This window comes from Echinops telfairi, unplaced genomic scaffold (genome assembly GCF_000313985.2).
Source record: "Echinops telfairi isolate 266 unplaced genomic scaffold, ASM31398v2 ScPeMD7_2;HRSCAF=8, whole genome shotgun sequence".
In the NCBI taxonomy this organism is placed as follows: Eukaryota; Metazoa; Chordata; class Mammalia; order Afrosoricida; family Tenrecidae; genus Echinops; species Echinops telfairi.
The window spans coordinates 18,593,130-18,610,429 of NW_022103898.1; the positions used below are offsets into that span (position 1 = coordinate 18,593,130).

The 17,300-nt window shown below is 45.6% G+C and overlaps 1 protein-coding gene across 1 annotated transcript in view; it reads left to right on the forward strand.

Annotated features, from left to right (window-relative positions):
- The first annotated feature begins 1,350 nt into the window (after positions 1-1,350).
- Positions 1,351-17,300, forward strand: part of BPIFC (BPI fold containing family C) — a 49,022-nt gene continuing 33,072 nt past the window's right edge. Inside the window, exons 1-3 of the mRNA XM_004700323.2 lie at positions 1,351-1,434; positions 13,797-13,920; positions 16,606-16,726. Coding sequence (XP_004700380.2) covers positions 1,417-1,434; positions 13,797-13,920; positions 16,606-16,726 — 263 coding nt within the window. The 5' untranslated portion in view covers positions 1,351-1,416. The remainder of the gene's footprint in view (positions 1,435-13,796; positions 13,921-16,605; positions 16,727-17,300) is intronic.

The following is a 17,300-nucleotide window of genomic DNA, read 5'->3' on the forward strand; positions in this document are numbered from 1 at the left end:
TATAAATGTCCTTTGCCTCCTGGTTCTTTCCTCTATTTCCTTTTACTTTCCTCTTGTCCCACCATCATGTTCAGCCTTCATTCAGGTTTAGTAATTCCTTGCAGCTACATTGCCCTTGATTAAGCCCCACTAGGCATCCTACGCCCTTCTCTTCCATTGATTTTAGTTCACTTGTTGTTCCCTTGTCCCTGGGTTGGTTTCCCTCCCTCTTCCTTTCTCTCACCTCCCCTTCTCTCGTATCCCCCAGAACCATCGGACCCATTCTTTTCGTCTCCGAATTGTTTATCCAGCATATTTTATCCAGATAGACATGCAGAGACATTAATAAGCACAAAAACCAGGCAAAGCCAAACAAAACAACAAAGGAAGTCAAAGCCAACAAAATAACAACAAAAAAACCCCAAAACCAAATAACAACAACAAAAAAAAGAAAGCCACTGAAAAAAATGGAAAAGCCTTTAAATAGTTGAAGGTGTTGTTGGGGCTTTTTTGTTTGTTTTTTGTTTTTAATGTTTTTCATTATATGAAACCTAGAATAGGTAAATTGTAGAGAGACTGTAGCTGGATTAATGGTTTCTTGGGAGTATGGCATGGGAAGTTGGGGTGAAATGGTAAGCTAAGGAGTACAAGAAAATATTATAAAATTGATTGTGGTGATACTTGTACAACTCTTTTTAATACAGGTGAACTTTACAACTGTATGGTATGTGAATTATGCAATGATGAAACTGTTTTCAAAAATAAAATTTAAACACACACACATTCTGAGAAGGATGGGATACTCAGAGAGGCCACCAGAGGTCCTACCTTAACACATAAAGATGCTTACTAGGTCAGCCTGGTGCTAGGGATCCTCATGCTTTCAGACTGAGTCTGATCATTGGCCTGAAGCCCAACAGGTACCTTTATGATACCATCCACTGCAGACTTTCAGTCTGGAAGACACAGGCTCCCTGGCCCAGGAAGGAAACCTCTTCCTCTTCCAACCAATATTACTGAACAACACCCCCTTGCCATGCATTGGAAGCCTTGACTGAACCAGTTTGGTAAGGCAGCCATGACGTGTGTGTGTGTGTGTGTGTGTGTGTGTGTGTGTGTGTGTGTGTGTGTGTGTGTGTGTGTGTGTGTGTGTGTGTCTGTGCTTTTTTTACAGGGAGGTAATTATTGCATAGGCAGCACTGTCTGCCCAGTTAGGGACAGGCTGAAACTGTAGTGTTCATTCATGCCATTGGGTAATTGTGGTGAAGCAACTGGGCATCATGTTTTGAAAGAGGCATTTAAATCAGAAAGAGAAGAAATCACAGAGATGATTCAGATGTCATTCTCTTGGCTTTACAGCAGCTGAGTTCAAGGCACAGAGTGGAGAACACAGTGGCTTCCCAGACAGAGGGAATCAGAGGTGCACGCCAGCTGTGGATGCAGCCCCGGCTTACGGTAAGAATCCCAGCCGACTCTGCGCTCCCTGCCAGCGCATGATCTCCAGAGAGGGAGTACCCTCCCGCTGGCCATGTTCCAAGGCCCATCGAACACCTGAAACAACCAGCTAGCTGATATTCAGGTCTAACTGTGATGATCTCCCCAGGGGTCTCTGTGTGCCGCTCATGTGCTTGCTTGTTTGTTAGGTCACTTCTGCCCACGGGAGGCTTCTTAGGCAAAAGCTCTGGTAGAGCTTGTGAAGTCTTTAACAGAAATCAAAATCATCCAGGGGGACTCTATATGTAGTGTTGCTTCCTGGAAGCCCAGTCACCCAGTGGCCTGGTCTTAGTGCATCTCCACTCCAGCGGGGATCCAGTCCTGGGGGGCAGGAGACTCCATCGGGTCCCTCCATTGTCCCTGTGGTTGGAAAGGAAAATAAGGTGTTGGGATCTCTGAGCTGTGGGACCGGGGACGTGGGTCGTGCTGGAAGAAAACCACCCTCCCACCGGCTGCCCTGTTTGGTAAGCCAAGATTGAACTTGGCATGAATCTTAGGGATCCTTTGATAAAGACCGGGCATGTAGGTTGGATTCCTTGAAATAGTCTCCAAGTCATCCCATATGCCATACCTGTGGATTTAGACTTCTTACATGATCAGGCATTTTGTAAGACCAGAGGTGCCGGAATACCCTTACAGTCCATTCTTGTTGGGTGCTCTTGAGTCGATTTTCAACTCTCGGTGGTTCTGTGTAACAGAGGAGAACTGCCCCTTGGGGTTTCCTGGGCTATAATTGTTCTGGGCCCGGATTGCCAGGTCTTTCTCCCGCTGCACTGCGGGGTGATCCAGCAGGTGAGTGCGAAACCATGGTGCCACCAGGACTTGTTTTCATTTGCTTCACACCAATTGAATTGAATTGTTTGTCCTGTGCCTCCATTTGGAAGGGATATTTTTACTCATTCACAGCCATCGAGTTGGTTCCAAATCACAGTGACCCTATAAGACAGGGTCTAGAACGGCTCCTATGAGTGTCCAAGGCTGTAAATCTTTATGGGAGCAAAAATGTCATCTTTCTCCTACAGAGCAGCCGGTGGGTTTGAACTGCCCACTTCGTGGCTAGAAATCCCAACATATAATCCAGTGCATCATCAGAGCTCCTTATTTTGCTCACGGTTACTTCTTTAACCAATTTTTTTTGTCAGAATCTATCAAAGTTTTGCTTCAAGACAGTGGTTCTCAACCTTCCTAATGCCGTGACCTTTTAATACAGTTCCTCATGTTGTGGTGACCCCCCCAACCATAAAATTATTTTCGTGGCTACTTCATAACTGTAATTTTGCTACTGTTAAGAATCAGGCGACCCCTCTGAAAGGGTCGTTCGACCCCCAAAGGGGTTGCGACTCACAGGTTGAGAACCGCTGCTCCAAGATCTAGTCCATCCCAGAACTTTCCTAAATTGTACTTGAGTTTTCTTATTCCTCATCCTAAGGATGGAGCCCTGGTGGTGTAGGGGTTAATTACACATTGGGATACTAACCACAAGGGCAGCGATTCAAAACCACCAGCCACTTCTTGAGAAAAAGATGAGACTTTCTAGTCCAATACAGAGTTACAGTCTTTGAAACCCTTCCCTGTCCTATAGGGTCACTATGAGTCAGTATTGACTCGATGGCTTTGAGTTTGGTTTTGAGTTCGTCATTGGAATGACTCAGGCCAGCACCATTTAAATGAGGACTTTTATTCCATCTCTAAGATCCATAGGAGCCCTGGTGGCATAGTGGCTTACATGTGGGGCTGATAAAAAGTCAGATCAGCAGGTTGAAACACCAGCCACTCCACGGGAGAACATTGAAGGCTTTTACTCTCGTGAAAATCTATAGTCTTGGAAACACACAGAGACAGTTCTACCTGTCCTGTAGGGTCACTGTGAGTCAGAATCAGCTCGATGGCAGGGAGTTTGGTTAGCTTTTTATAAGATCCCTGGATAGTGCAAATGGTTTGCCCTCAGATACTAACCTTGAGGGTATTGGATCAAACCCTTCCGGTGGATCCCAGGAGAGCTGTTTCTGTTCAGATAAAAATTGAAACCAAACTCACTGCCATTGAGTCAGTGCAGCCCTAAAAATACCTTTTGAGCTGAAGGTGCCCAGCTATCAAAAGATATGGTGTCTGGAGTCTTACAGATAAAAAAGCGACCATCTAACTGAGAAACAACAAAGTCCCCATGGAGGAAGCACACTAGCCTGTGTGATCACGAGGTGTCAATGGGATCAGCTATCAGGCATCAAAGACCCAGAACAAAAAAACCGTATCATTGTGAATGAGGGGGAGCATGGAGTGGAGACCCAAAGCCCATCTGTAAACAACTGGACACCCCTTACAGAAGGGTCGCAGGGAGGAGATGAGCCAGTCAGGGTGCAGTATAGCACCGATGAAACATACAACTTTCCTCTAGTTCGTTAATGCTTCCTCCCCTCACCCACCCCACCCCACTATCATGATTCCAATTCTACCTTTCAAATCGGCTAGAGCAGAGCATGTGCATGGGTACAGATAAGAGCTGGAAACACAGGAAATCCAGGACAGATAAACCCCTCGGGACCAATATTGAGAGTAGCCATACCAGGAGGGCAAGGGGAAGGTGGGGGGAGAAAGGGGGAACTGATCACAAGGATCTACATATAACCCCCTCTCTAGGAGATAGATAACAGGGGAGTGGTTGAAGGGAGACATCGGTCAGTGTAAGACATGAAAAAAATTATATATTATCAAGGGTTCATGAGAGAGGGAAGGTGGGAAGGGAGGGGGAAAACATGAGGAGCTGATACCATGGGCTCAAGGAGGATGAAAATGTTATGAAAGTGATGTCGGCAACAAGAGTACAAATGTGCTTGACATAATGGATGGATGGATGGATAGATGGATGGATGGATGGATGGATGGATGGATGGATGGATGGATGGATGGATGGATTGTGATAAGAGTTGTTCGAGCCCCTGATAAAATCATTTTTTAAAAAGTACCCTTTGGGGCAGTTCTACTCTGTAGCACACGAGTACCTGGGGGTCAGAACAGACCCACTGACCATGGATTTTTCTTTTCTTTTCGGGGGTGGGCAGTGGAGTGTTTATTTTGTTCCTAGACTGTTCTGGGCGCATAATGACTTGTGAGTCCTTGAATCTTGGAAAGAAGTGATCCTCTCCTGAGAAGTAGCAAGATGGGCAACTTGCTGGTGGGGTTTTTAATCATCAGGGATTCTTTCAACAGGGAGCTCATCCTGCCCTTACTTGTCAGCCAAATTACTTCACCTGCCAGGAGTCATCTCCCTGCCAGCAAGGCTGCTTTCTTCCCCTGCCCGTAAATTACTTCCTCGGCGAGTCCCTTCACTGAGAGTTATGTGCAAGCCTTCCCTTCTTACCTCAGCAATACCATCCACTCAGAACATTTCCAAAGGAAAGATCGTTTTTCTATCTGTCCTTGGGGGACCCTGGATCACCATCAAACTATATCACTTCAGAAACTTCCTTTACGCAAGAAGGGAAAACAGATTTTTCTGCTGGAAGGAAATTGAAACTCTAGTCATGCCCAGGAAAACATAAAGGGATTTGCACGTGGGTATATACTTCCATTTACAGGTGTTTGATGAGTTCTTCCACATAAAAGAGGGCATTGTATAGCTCCAATTTCAAATTTCTAGATGAAAATGAAAATTTTATGACTTAGTGAGTCTTTTAACTTAAATAAACAAAATTCATAAGCACTGGATGTAGGAACCAGAAGAACAAGGGTTTTGATGCCTTTGATGTGTTGTGGGATCTTGGGTAGGTTATTTATATTCTCTAAGCCTCAGTATCTGCCTGTCTAAAATGAAAGCTGTTGTGAGTTTTGTACATGGTTATTGTTTTTGATACGTGCCATCAAATCGGTTCCAAATCACAGTGGCCCCACACGCAGCAGGAAGAGGACACCACCCAGGCCGGCGTCATCCTTGGAACAACAGTTCCTGTACTTGAGCCCATGGTTGCAGCCACTGCGTCAATCTATCTTACTGAGGGTCTTCCCCGTTTCTGCGGAACCCTCTCTTTTACCAAGCATAAGGTCATTCTCCAGACACCGGTCCTTCCTGGTAGCATAAGTTACTATCATACCTGATCGGTACGATAGCATCCCCAAAGTGTGTGTAATGAAGTATCGCCTGCCCAGCTTCTAAGGAACATTTGGGATCTACTTCTTTCCAAGATAGATTTATTTCTTCTTCTGGCAGTCCAGGTTATAGTCTATATTCTCGGCTAACATCATCATTCAACGGTGTTCATTCTTTTGCTATCTTCTTTATACATTGACCAGCTGTGACATGCATTTTGTAAATGAAAAGGTGAGGCGGTTTTTATGGCAGTGTACTTCGTCAGCAAGCAATATCCCTGGTGGGGGTTGTTGGGCTTTTGCACTGTGGAAATGGAAAGCTGTATAGATAGAATTTTGGCTTTTCTTTTTTATTTTTCCCCTAACCTTGTTACGTACCTTTCTTAATTAGCCAGAATCTTTGAAGCCAGTTACTATTTTTTTTAAGCCAGCAAATATTTACTGGGGAAACCCTCAGACCGTGATTCTTAAAACCCACTGCCATCAATCAATTCTGACTCATCTTGACTCTACAGGACAGGGTAGAACTCTCTCTTTGGGTTTCCAAGACTTAACTCAGTACAGGAGCAACCAGCCCCCTCTTCCTCTCAATCTGTAGCCCACCAAACTACCAGAGCTCGCTAGGCACCTACCCCCTAATCCTGGAACTGAACCCAGCCCCAGGGATCAGCTTGCAGCCAAATAGACAGGCCTATAAAGCAAGACCTGTGCAGTAAATACTCCTCAATATAATCCATCATAAGAGACCAAAGGGGCAGCATTTTCCCCAAAACAAAGCTCGGCTGTTGGGAAGGATTAGGAAAGAAGTCCTGGTGGAAATGGGGAGCCCAAGGAGGCGGTGGGAAGAGTGCAGTTAGGACGAGGAGCTTGCAGCGATGCCACAAAATAAACTGTTTACAAATTGTCGAATGGAAAACGAATTGACCCAAGAAACTTGCACCCAAACTATAATTTAAAATTTCCCAAACCAGCAGGTATTTACTGGGGCCCTCCTATGTGCCCAACAGAGATAAATACATAATATTTGCCATGGTCTAATTTTAATATGGTCTAATGGGTCTAATAATGCTTCTCAAGACTGTCAATTTTTATGAAAATAGCTGGACTTTTAAAATCCTTTTGATGCGTTCATAATTCTTTGCAGACAATGATATCAGCATGATTACACATCAATATGGCCTCCCTGTTGTTAAAATATGAGATGAGCCCCAATAAAATGATTTTAAAAAAATATGGAGATGTTGCTATACTAATTGGTAAATAGTCAATAAGTCAAGCCCTGGGAGTGTCCCTCACTTCCATAGGCCCATCCACCTCTGCTGAACCCCTGCTCCAGGACCCCTTGGCCATACATACCCCCGGGACAATGAAAGGATGGAGGAAAACCTACCACAGCTGGGGCTCAGCTTGGTCTAGCCCAGCAGGAGGGACCTGTGTCCATTCTAATTCAGTGTCAAGGTGAACCAAGTCAGTTGCCATCTAGTTGATTCTAATCCAATGGTTCTCAACCTGTGGGTCTCAACCCCTTTGGGGGTCATCAACTCTTTCACAGGGGTCGCCCAGTTCATAACAGTAGCAAAATGACAGTGACGAAGTAGCAACAAAAATAATTTTATGGTTGGGGGAGCCCCACCACATGAGGAACTGTATTCAATGGTCGCGGCATTAGGAAGGTTGAGAACCACTGTTCTAATCCATGGTGAACCCTTGGGTGTCCATTTTCAATGGCTGACTTTTTGGAAAGAGATCTCCATACTCTACTTTCAGGGTGCCTCTGGGTGACTGCAACTTGCAATCTTTCGGTTAGCAGCCAAGCAGGTTTGCACCACCAAGGTTCCTCACCATGTTGAGAGTACATGCTGTTAATATCACCTTGTCTAGCAGGATGTGAAGGCCTTCACACTCGTTTATCCCACTCCTCAAATTCCTCCAACACTGTGATCACTCATTAGTTGGCCAGAGAGCCCCATCTCCTACCTGAGTGCCTTTGCCTTGTCTCTCACTTCCACTCCTCCGAGCTTCCCTTGATGTTGCCTGTACCTCATCCCGTCAAGCCCCTGCCCGTAGCACTGTGCAATGTTCTCAGTCAACAGCACAGCTGCCAAGGTTCTTCCTACTGTATACAGTGTCCTGTGTGTCTAACCCAACTCAACTCTTCAGAGCCGATACATCCGTTTGGATGCATCAAGAGATTGTGGGTTTCCATCATGTTCATATGTGGTTGATGGCACCCCATGTGGCAGCATGGAGCTGCCCCACAGAGTTTCCTAGGCTGCACATTTGTAGGAACAAATCATCAGTTCCTATCTCCCTGAGAGCCACTCGGTAGGGCAAGCCTTCGACCCTGCTGAGTGATGAAGCATTGGTACCAGCTGGCCATAGCAGCGTAACAGTGGTGGGCTAATTCAGCACCCACTGGTAAAGAGCCCCTGTTTTCAGTCTCCACTCCATCTCTCCCAGTGTCCCAAGCATTCTAGCCACGCCAAAAAGACTCCCCCTAATCCAGTAACCAAGCTAACAATCCCAGCTTTAGGCTCATGGCCAGCCTTTGTTCTGCTGGACGCCTTGGCTCTGAAAACCAACAAACAAGTCCATTGCCATGGAGATGGTGCTGACTCACAGCAATCCCTTGTGTTGGAGAGCCTAGTACACTCCACAGGGATTGCTTGGCCGTCGTGCAATGTACTCTTCATGGAAGTAGACCACTAGGTCTTTCTCCTCCGTCTAGATGCCTGGTTCCCACAATGCCACCGGATGAGTTGGAATCGCCAAACTCGGGGTTAGTAATCCAGCAGCAATCATTTGCCCAGGGATGTTGTCTGCAGCCTACTCAAGTTCATTAACCACCTCTGCACATAACTACAATACATGTAGAGTGAGGTAAAGGCCATTCCTTTGCTTATTAATTCATGGATTCATTCCGCCCACGCTTACCAATCACCCACGGTGTCCCAGGCACTGCGCCAGACATGAGAACTGCCAACCATGTGAGGTCCCTGCCCTCATGACGTGCACATCCAGAAAGGGGAAACAAACAACAAGCAAGAAAATAACCGCACACATGAATACATATGTCTTCACGTAGGTACGCCAGTGTAAGAGAGGATTCGGAAGGAAGACAGGTGAGCTTGGCTTAGGGAAGTCAGGAATGGCTTCAGAAGGAAGCTTGTGCTTCAAATGGCCCTGAAAGGTGCACAGGATTCCTGCAGGCGGGCGTGAAGGGGGGACAAGATACGGAAATGCATGGCGCCAGAAACAAGGTGTGTGTTTAAGATGGCTGTATGATGCACCACACAGAGGGGACACCAAGCAGAGAGAGGTCAGTGAGTTGACCTAATTCTCAGCCTCATGGCCTTCGGTTAAGTGCCCGAATGAGCACTATCTAATCTAACCACAGGACCACTGGGTAAGTCAGACAGTTTTTCCGCACTACACAAAGGTCTGCCCAATGGGGTGTGTAGGGCAGCCCTTGGCCCTCCTACCAAGCAGGATGTGCTGGTGTATCCCGAAGATGCTTTCCCGGGGACCCGTTTTCTGCCAGCACAGTCAAATAGAGAAACAATTTTCCCCATTGCGCTCCAAATCCAAAGTAGGCAGACTAGCTACAGCCCCGTTTGCTCACCAGCCCCTTCCCTGAGCAGACAGCGGCTCACCACGCCATCTCATTCCCACCTCCACGCCTGTAAGCCTCCACAGCCCCCTTACCACACCGCTCATTTCTTTTAGCCAAGCATCCCCTGCCTCTGACCTTATTCAGATCATCCCTGCATCCCAGCCCCACTCCAAATCCTTATCTCCCACTTAACCTAGGCCCTCCCTCCATCTAGATGCCTAGCTCCCACACCTTCCTCTTCTCTGATGTGTTTCCTGTATGGGCATTAGCTCAACAGGCACTTGTCGCCTGCGAGTCTGTGGCCAGTGTGGGCGCGGCAGGGACAGCTCAGATGTAAACTCCCAGAACAGAGACACAAAGCCTGTGACTGTAATGCTCACTGGGCTGTCGTGAGAAGCAATCTGTGTCCATACCTAGGCTCCCTCCTTTGAGAAAACAGGGCAACATTCCCTCATTTAGTCCATTAACTAACCACACACCCGGTGATCACTTAGTATTGGCCAAGCACTGGTAATAAGTGAGGAAGGCACAATCCCTCGAGACTGTTGATTTAATTGAGCAGGGGTTTGGATCTTCTGTGTGCAAAGCACTGCATGGTTGTTGTTAGGGGCCGTCGAGTTGGTTCCAACTCGGAGTGGCCCTATGTAGAACAGAACGCGGCATTGCCCGGGTCTGCACCATCCTCCCAATTGTTCCTATGTGTGAGTCCATTGTGTCAATCCATCTAGTCCCGAGTCTGTGCCTCTGCTTCATCAAGTGTGATGTCCTTCTCCAGGCACTGGTCTCTCCTGATAACACGTCCAAAGAACATTAGACAAAGTCTCATCATCTTTGCCTCTGTGGGGCATGCTGGCTGTACTCCTTCCCAGACAGCTTTGCTTGTTCTTGTGGCAGTTCACGATACTTTCAAGATTCTTGGCCAACACCATAGTTCAAGTGCATCCATTCTTCTTAGGTTTTCCTGATTCAATGTCCCACTTTCACATGCAGATGAGGTGATTGAAAAGATCATGGCTTGGGTGAGGGTGTACCCGAGCCCTCAAAGTTACATACTTGCTTTTCAACACTTTGAAAAGGTTTTGTGCAGCAGATTTACCCAATGCCATGTGTCATTTGAGCTCTTGACTGCTGCTTCCATGAGCGTTGATTGTGGATTCAAACAAGGTGAAATCCTTGACAACTCAATCTTTCTCCGTTTTTCATTATGTTACCTATTGGTCCAGAGGATTTTGGATATTCTTTACAATAAATCAGGAGCCTTGATGAGAGTGGTTATACATTGGGCTACCAACTTCAAGGCCAGCAGTTCAAGACCACCAGATAGGGCTTTCTACTCCTGTAAAGAGTTACAGTCTCAGAAACTCACAGGGGCAGTTCTAACTACCCTGTAAGGCTGTGAATAGCATCAACCTGATGGCAGTAAATTTGAGTTTGCATTGGGTTGTAAGCCATGGTGAAGGCTGCAATCATTGGTCTTCATCAGCAAGTGTTTCACGTTCTCCTTGTTTTCAGCAAGCAGGGTTGTGTCATCTGCATATCACAGCTTGTGAATAAGCCTTCCTCCAATCCTGATATCTCATTCTTGTTCATATAATCCAGCTTCTCTGATCATTTTCTCAGCATACAGATTGAATAAGTATGGTGAGAGGAAGCAACCCTGACTCACACCTTTTAAACCATGCAGTATGCCATTGCTCTGTTCACACAACGACCTCTTGATCCATACCTGGGTTCTGCATGGGTACAACGAAGTGTTCTGATGTTCTCATTCTTCTCAAAGTTATCCACAGTTGATTATGATCCACACAGACAAGTGCCTTAGCTTAGTCAATAAAACATAGGTAGACATCTTTCTGGTATTCTCTGCTTTCAGCCAAGATGCATATGATGTCAGCAAGGATATTCCTTGTTCCGTGTCTTCTCTGAATCCAGCTGAACCTCTGGCAGCTCCCTGTCATTGTACTGCTGCAACCGTTTTTATTAAATGATCTTCAGCAAAATTTTACTTGCATGCAATATTAATGATAGTATTCTACAATTTAAGCATTCCTTTGGGTTGCCTGTCTTTGGAGTGGATACAAATATGGAACTCTTCCAGTCAGTTGGCCAAATAGTTGTCTTCCAAATCTCCTGGCATTGATGACCAAATGCTTCCCATGCTTCATCAGCTTGTTCTAACATCGCAATTGGCATTCCACCAATTCCTGGAGCCTTGTTTTTGGCTAATGTTTTCAGGGCAGCTTGAACGTCTTCCTTCAGAATCCTTGGTTCTTCTCATATGCTACCTCTTGAAATGCTTGAATGTCGACTAGTTCTTTTTGGCACAGGGGCTCTGTGTATTCTTTCCATCTTCTTTTAATGCTTCCTGCATCATTCAATAATCCGCCCATAGAATCTTGCAACATTGCGACTCAAGGCTTGAGTTGCATTGCACTAGACTCTGGCATGAACATATAAGACAAGCTCTGTGATTGAACGATAGTCAAGTAAAAGACTAGGGCAATGCATAGTGGTACATCCTAAGTCAAGGCTCTGCCCAGAATGTGGGGGAAGCCCAGGAAGCACAACTGGTCCACTTTACAGCTCAGACGAAAGACAGCAATGCAGCCATCCACTCACTCTTTCAAATTTACTTATAGTCTCGTATCATCAACTCACTGTCTGGATGCTGAAGAGATGGAACCCTTCCCCAGGAAGCTAAACATTCCAGGGCTAGGGGGAGACATACACAATAAACAAATATTATGGTATGGGGGCAGTGGTGGTTCCTTGGTAGAATTCTCACCTTCTATGCAGACCTGGGTTTAATTCCTAGCCAATATGGCCCATGGAGAGCCACCATCTGTCAGGGGAGGCTTGATTGTTGCTATAATACAGAGCAGGTTTCAGCACAGCTTCCAGACAAAGATGAAGAAAGGAGAAAGGCCTGACACAAATCAGGCAGTGAAATATTCAATGGATCACCACGGTCTGATCCAATGCTGTGGTAGTTACATAATCTGTTATCAATTTGAGACTAAAGAGTGAAGGGGTGGAGTCTAGCCTGTCAATCAGATCGCAGCTTGATCACCTCATTTGGAGGTGCTAAGGAGATAAATAGCTCGCTGGAGGTGGAAAACACGCTCACTCCCTGCAAGACATTCCCGTTGACAAGACACATGGAGCTACACTAGAGCTCAGGAGCCGGAGGAGCCACATGAGAGACCCCTGCCAGCACTGAGATGCATCCACCACCACTGATTCCAAAAGACCTTCCACCCACTGGCCTGTGATCTTCCTACTTCAGTGTCATTACATGTGTTAAATGAGTCTGAAGAGGACTTTATAAAATGGTATCAGATATATAGGCTAATATTGAACTTATGGACTTGATCTGGACTGGGCTGGGATGTTTTCTCAATATTCAATTGCTCTTTTCTACAAAGTTCTTTCTTATACACCTACGAGTGTCTCTCTGAATGTGTTTCTCTAGTCTGCCCAGACGAACACAAACACCGCTCACAGGGATGATGCAGGACCAGGCAGCGTTTCATTCCATCCTGCATACGGTTGAGGGCCAGCATACCGGGCGCTAAGGAGAACAACATACTGTGCTACACAATGACAGAACTTTGGAGAGAAATGAAGAAAATGGAGGGACACGGGGAATATTGGGGTCACAGGGACAATGCTTCTTTTATAAATTGTGGTGAGGAAAAGTTTTCACTAAGAAGACACTTGATTGCTCAGCTGGATGTTGAGTTTATGTTAATGGTGGTGGAACAATTTGGAGAGGGATATCAATAACAGTGGTACCACACAAAGAATTTAATCAATGGCACTGGATAATACATGTAGAAGTTGTTGTATTGGAGAATCTTTTGTTGTGTATACTTTTGCCACAATTAGAAAAAATAATTGCATGAATAACAATGAGTACAAAGAAATCAGTTGGTAGTAAAACATTTGTAATTTCAACAATTAAAAAAAAGACACTTCGGGAATTACCTGGAAAACATAGACCATGCGTGTGTGTTTGTATGAAGAGAGGTGTAGGAATGAGAGAATTGGCAGATTGAGGAATGACAAACACTTGAACAGGAGAGGAGGGGAAACTGGGGCAACGTTTAGACCCAGTTGAAAGGCCTTGATTGCCGTGTTAAGTACTAAAACCCACCCTGAGGGCAAGAGGGAACCACGAGTGTCCTTCAGCAGATGAGTGATTTCTTCACAGGCACTAAGGCCATATTTTCTAGCTATGAATTGATTTATTCCAGAATTCCCCCCAATATCCTCTGGGCCATTCACTATGAGCCTGTTGTATCATACTGTAGCTTCTGTGAGAAGAATCTGTGTGTATGTCTTATTCAGTTACCAGTCGGTGGGAAGGAGAGGTCAAAAGCCATGCCATTTCTGTAGACTCGTCATCTAAAACATATTGTGCTATGTTCAGTAGATGATTACAACGTGGATAGGTGCTTGGGTGAGTGGATAGATGGGTGGGTTTGTGGGTAAAAGAATGAATGGATGGATGATGGATGGATGGATGGATAGATGTGAGTAACAAAAATGAGAAGGCCTAGAATTCCTGGGTGGTGATGAGAACATGCAAAATAATAAAATCCCCATAAACATTGGTCAATTGCAGATGTATGCAAGGATGGTCCAGTTGCTGTGGGGCTGTTTCTTCCTGTGGAGCCTCAGCATTGCATCTTCTCAGACCATTTACCCTGGAATCAAGGCAAGGATCACCCAGCGGGCACTGGACTATGGTGAGTCGGATGCTCTTAGAAGCCAGGATGGAAACCACCTAGGTGGGTCTGCAGCCAAAGTCCCAAACTCATAACCACGAGTGTCTCATGACCAACTCGACTGTGGGGAGTTCGCACTTGACTACAAATGGAAAGATTGGTGGTTCAACCCCACACACCCCCAGCAGCACTGTAGAAGAACGGCAATCTGCTTCTACAAAGACTGCAAGCGTAAAAAATAAAACATGAAACACCTCTGCTCTCGACACATGGGGTTGCCATGAGTTCGAATGAAGGTTTGGCTTTTGTTATTGTTTTTGATTGTGGGGTCAAGACGGACCAACCAACTTTGGGGTAACTTCTTGTCTTTCCCCCACTTCTCATCTGGTCTTCACCCACGGCCATCAAATTGATTCCAACTCATCCCAAGCCCCGAGAGGGTTCCTGAGACTCTAACCTTTTACAGGTGTGAGCAGACCCATCCCGTGACTATCAGCCCCATGTTACCAATCCAACTAGTGAGGGACAGAGAGGTGATGTAGATGGCACAGTCCCACAAGCTAGTGAATGGCAATGTTGGGATGCAAACCCATGATGTTGGATAACCCCTTTGGTGCTATATTTACATTAGAGGAGACTTCAAAACGTTTGTGGAAACATTGGCTTAAAAGATCATGGATTTTTCTAGAGCCCAGCAATCCCTTTGATGCGTATATATCCTGAAGAAGTAAGAGCCAGAGCACGAACAGACATACGCACACGCATGTTCCTGGCAGCACTGTTCACAATATCCACAAAATGGAAGCAACCTAAGTGGCCATCAGTGGGAGAATGGAGAAAGGAGCTTTGATGCTAGCCCACAGTGGAGGACTAGGCATCACTACAGAAAAAAAATACTGAAATGACAAAGCACTGGAGGGCGTGGATGAACGTGGAGAACATTACGCTGAATGAAATGAGTCCATCGCGAAAGGGTAGATACTGTATGAGACCCGTTTCATAAACAAAAATCAAAACAAAGGTTTTAATATCAAAGGAAATAGACCTCAGTGTTTACCAAGGAGGGGAAACGAAGAGAGGGAAGGCGGAGCAGTGGGCTAGATGGGTAAACAGGTGTTAACTCGGGTGAAGGTAAAGATGCGATTCCAAAGAGGGACATCAAGGGTCAGTCGGGCAGGCGATTGGAGGGGTCACATAAGTAGCTTAAATTGTGAAATATAAAAATCATGACCTGAAATGGAAACCCCCAACTAATTCGCAATTTAAAATTAAAAAGAAATGTATAAACCTCCGTGGAGACTATATCAAGAATGCAGCACTTTACATATTGATGTCTTTGTTTGTTAAAAGTGTCTATTCTTTTGTAGTAATATTTTTTGACTTAACTTTTATGTCTTATTGTTAGGCTTATAATCAAAATGTTTTAGTTTTGTAATGTGTCCACCAATGCCCAATATTTGATGGCTTTGTGAGTATAATTATAATGTAGGGGGAAAGACCATGGAATTGGTCCACAAATCATTTAAGACCTTTCATGTTATCCATGGCACTCTAAAGGGTAAATCCTGACCCTCATCGTCTCCAAGAAAGATAGACTACGGGAAATGAGCTGCAGATGCAAAGAAAGGGATGAGGACCAAATTCCAACATAGCATCAGAAGGGCCCAAGGTTAAACTGAAAAGATCAGCTATTATCACCAAGTCCCTTGGCTCGGGCTCTTTATCCCGTGAGATCAGAGAAAGGGGGTCTGTCGCGCTATCCTACGGAGCCTGGCAGGTTATTCCAGAATGAAATGAAAGCAGTGCTTCCTAACCTTCTTGGAGTCCTAGGATGCGTGGTGATGTAGCAGTTTGCCATTCAGCTGCTAGCCACAAGGTTAGCAGTTCAAAGCCACCAGCCGCTCCTCCAGAGAAAAATTAGGCTTTCTACTCCAGGAAAGAGTTACCATCTTGGAAACCCACAAGGCAGTTCTATCCTGCCCTATAGAGTCCCTCTGCATTAGCAGTGACTAGATGGCAGTGAGGAGGATGCGTTGAGAAAGGGCTGAGAATGTGGGTGTGTCTCCTGGAACATGAGGCACGGATATGCACACATACAAACACACCCACCAATGACACATGGCACCCACCCACAGTCCTACATTAGAATTCCACGGATCTCAGAAGGTTTCTGAAGCCCACGGACTTGAGGTTAAGAAAAAATCCTGAACTTAAAGAATCTGGAAGAAGTGGAGAATGTGAAGTACAGTTCTGGAACTGGCCAGCCAACACAGAGACTTCAGGGCCAAATGGTCTCAACTTAACGGCTGCCTCCTCTCCTTCTTAGTTGTGTGATTTGGGGAAGAATTAAATTCTCCGAAGCTCAGTTCCCCCCTCTGTAAAAGGTGAATGATGATAAGAATTTTAACCTGTGAAGGCTATTTTGGACTTTCTCCATCAGGCCGTGCAATGCTCAAGACTCTTAGCGGTTCGCCACCCAGGGGAGATTGCTCCTATTCACTCTGAGGCCTTGGGGAAGGTGCTTATACATCTGAGGATCCATGGTTTTCATCTGCCAAACAGACAGTAAGATCCACTTTGCCGAACTGCTGTCTCCTGAGTACCTAAGAGACCGCCGCGCTCAAAGAACAACTTGTGTGGTTGATGGTGTTCCACCAATACCGCCCCTGTTACTAACAACAGACACGTTCTTTGCTTCCCTTACAGGCATTCAAGCTGGGCTGGAGACAGTTGAGCAAATGATCATGGAGAGAGACATCCCCAGTTTAAACGGTTCTGAGTCTCTTGAGTTTCTGCAGCTGGATTATGTGAACTACAACTTTTCAAAGTAAGTGGGAAAAGAGAGAGCATTTTTATCAATGAAATTATTCATCTTGTAATCTCAGGGTTGAGAACTCCACCACCCTCTGGGCTGGTAGAATGCTGGGCCTGCAGAGGACCAGTAACCCCTTGGTAAAAAGCATATCAGCTGGTTGACTGACATGATAAAGAATCCAAGAGAGAAGAATCCTACAACTGACAGAGTGTGGCATTTGGATCAGAACACCTACATCTAAGTTGTGTGTTGATGGCACACTCACTGTATGTACCAGGTACATCTGCCCTGAGACTCAGGGTCCCCACCTCTAAGGTGAACACTATAATTCAATACAGCTGGGGTAGGAGCCCGGGTGATGTAGTGTGGTTACAAGTTTAGCTGCAATCCAAAAGGTCAGCAGTTCAAAACCATCAACGGCTCCTCAAGAGAAAAATGGGACTTTCTACTCCATAAAGAGTTTCTACTCCTGTAAAGAGTCGCCGTCTTTGAAACTCACAAGGGCAGTTCTATCTTGTCCTATGGGGTTGCTGTGAGTCAGCATCAGCTCCATGACAGTGAGTTTGGTTTTTTTTCGGCTCAGTTA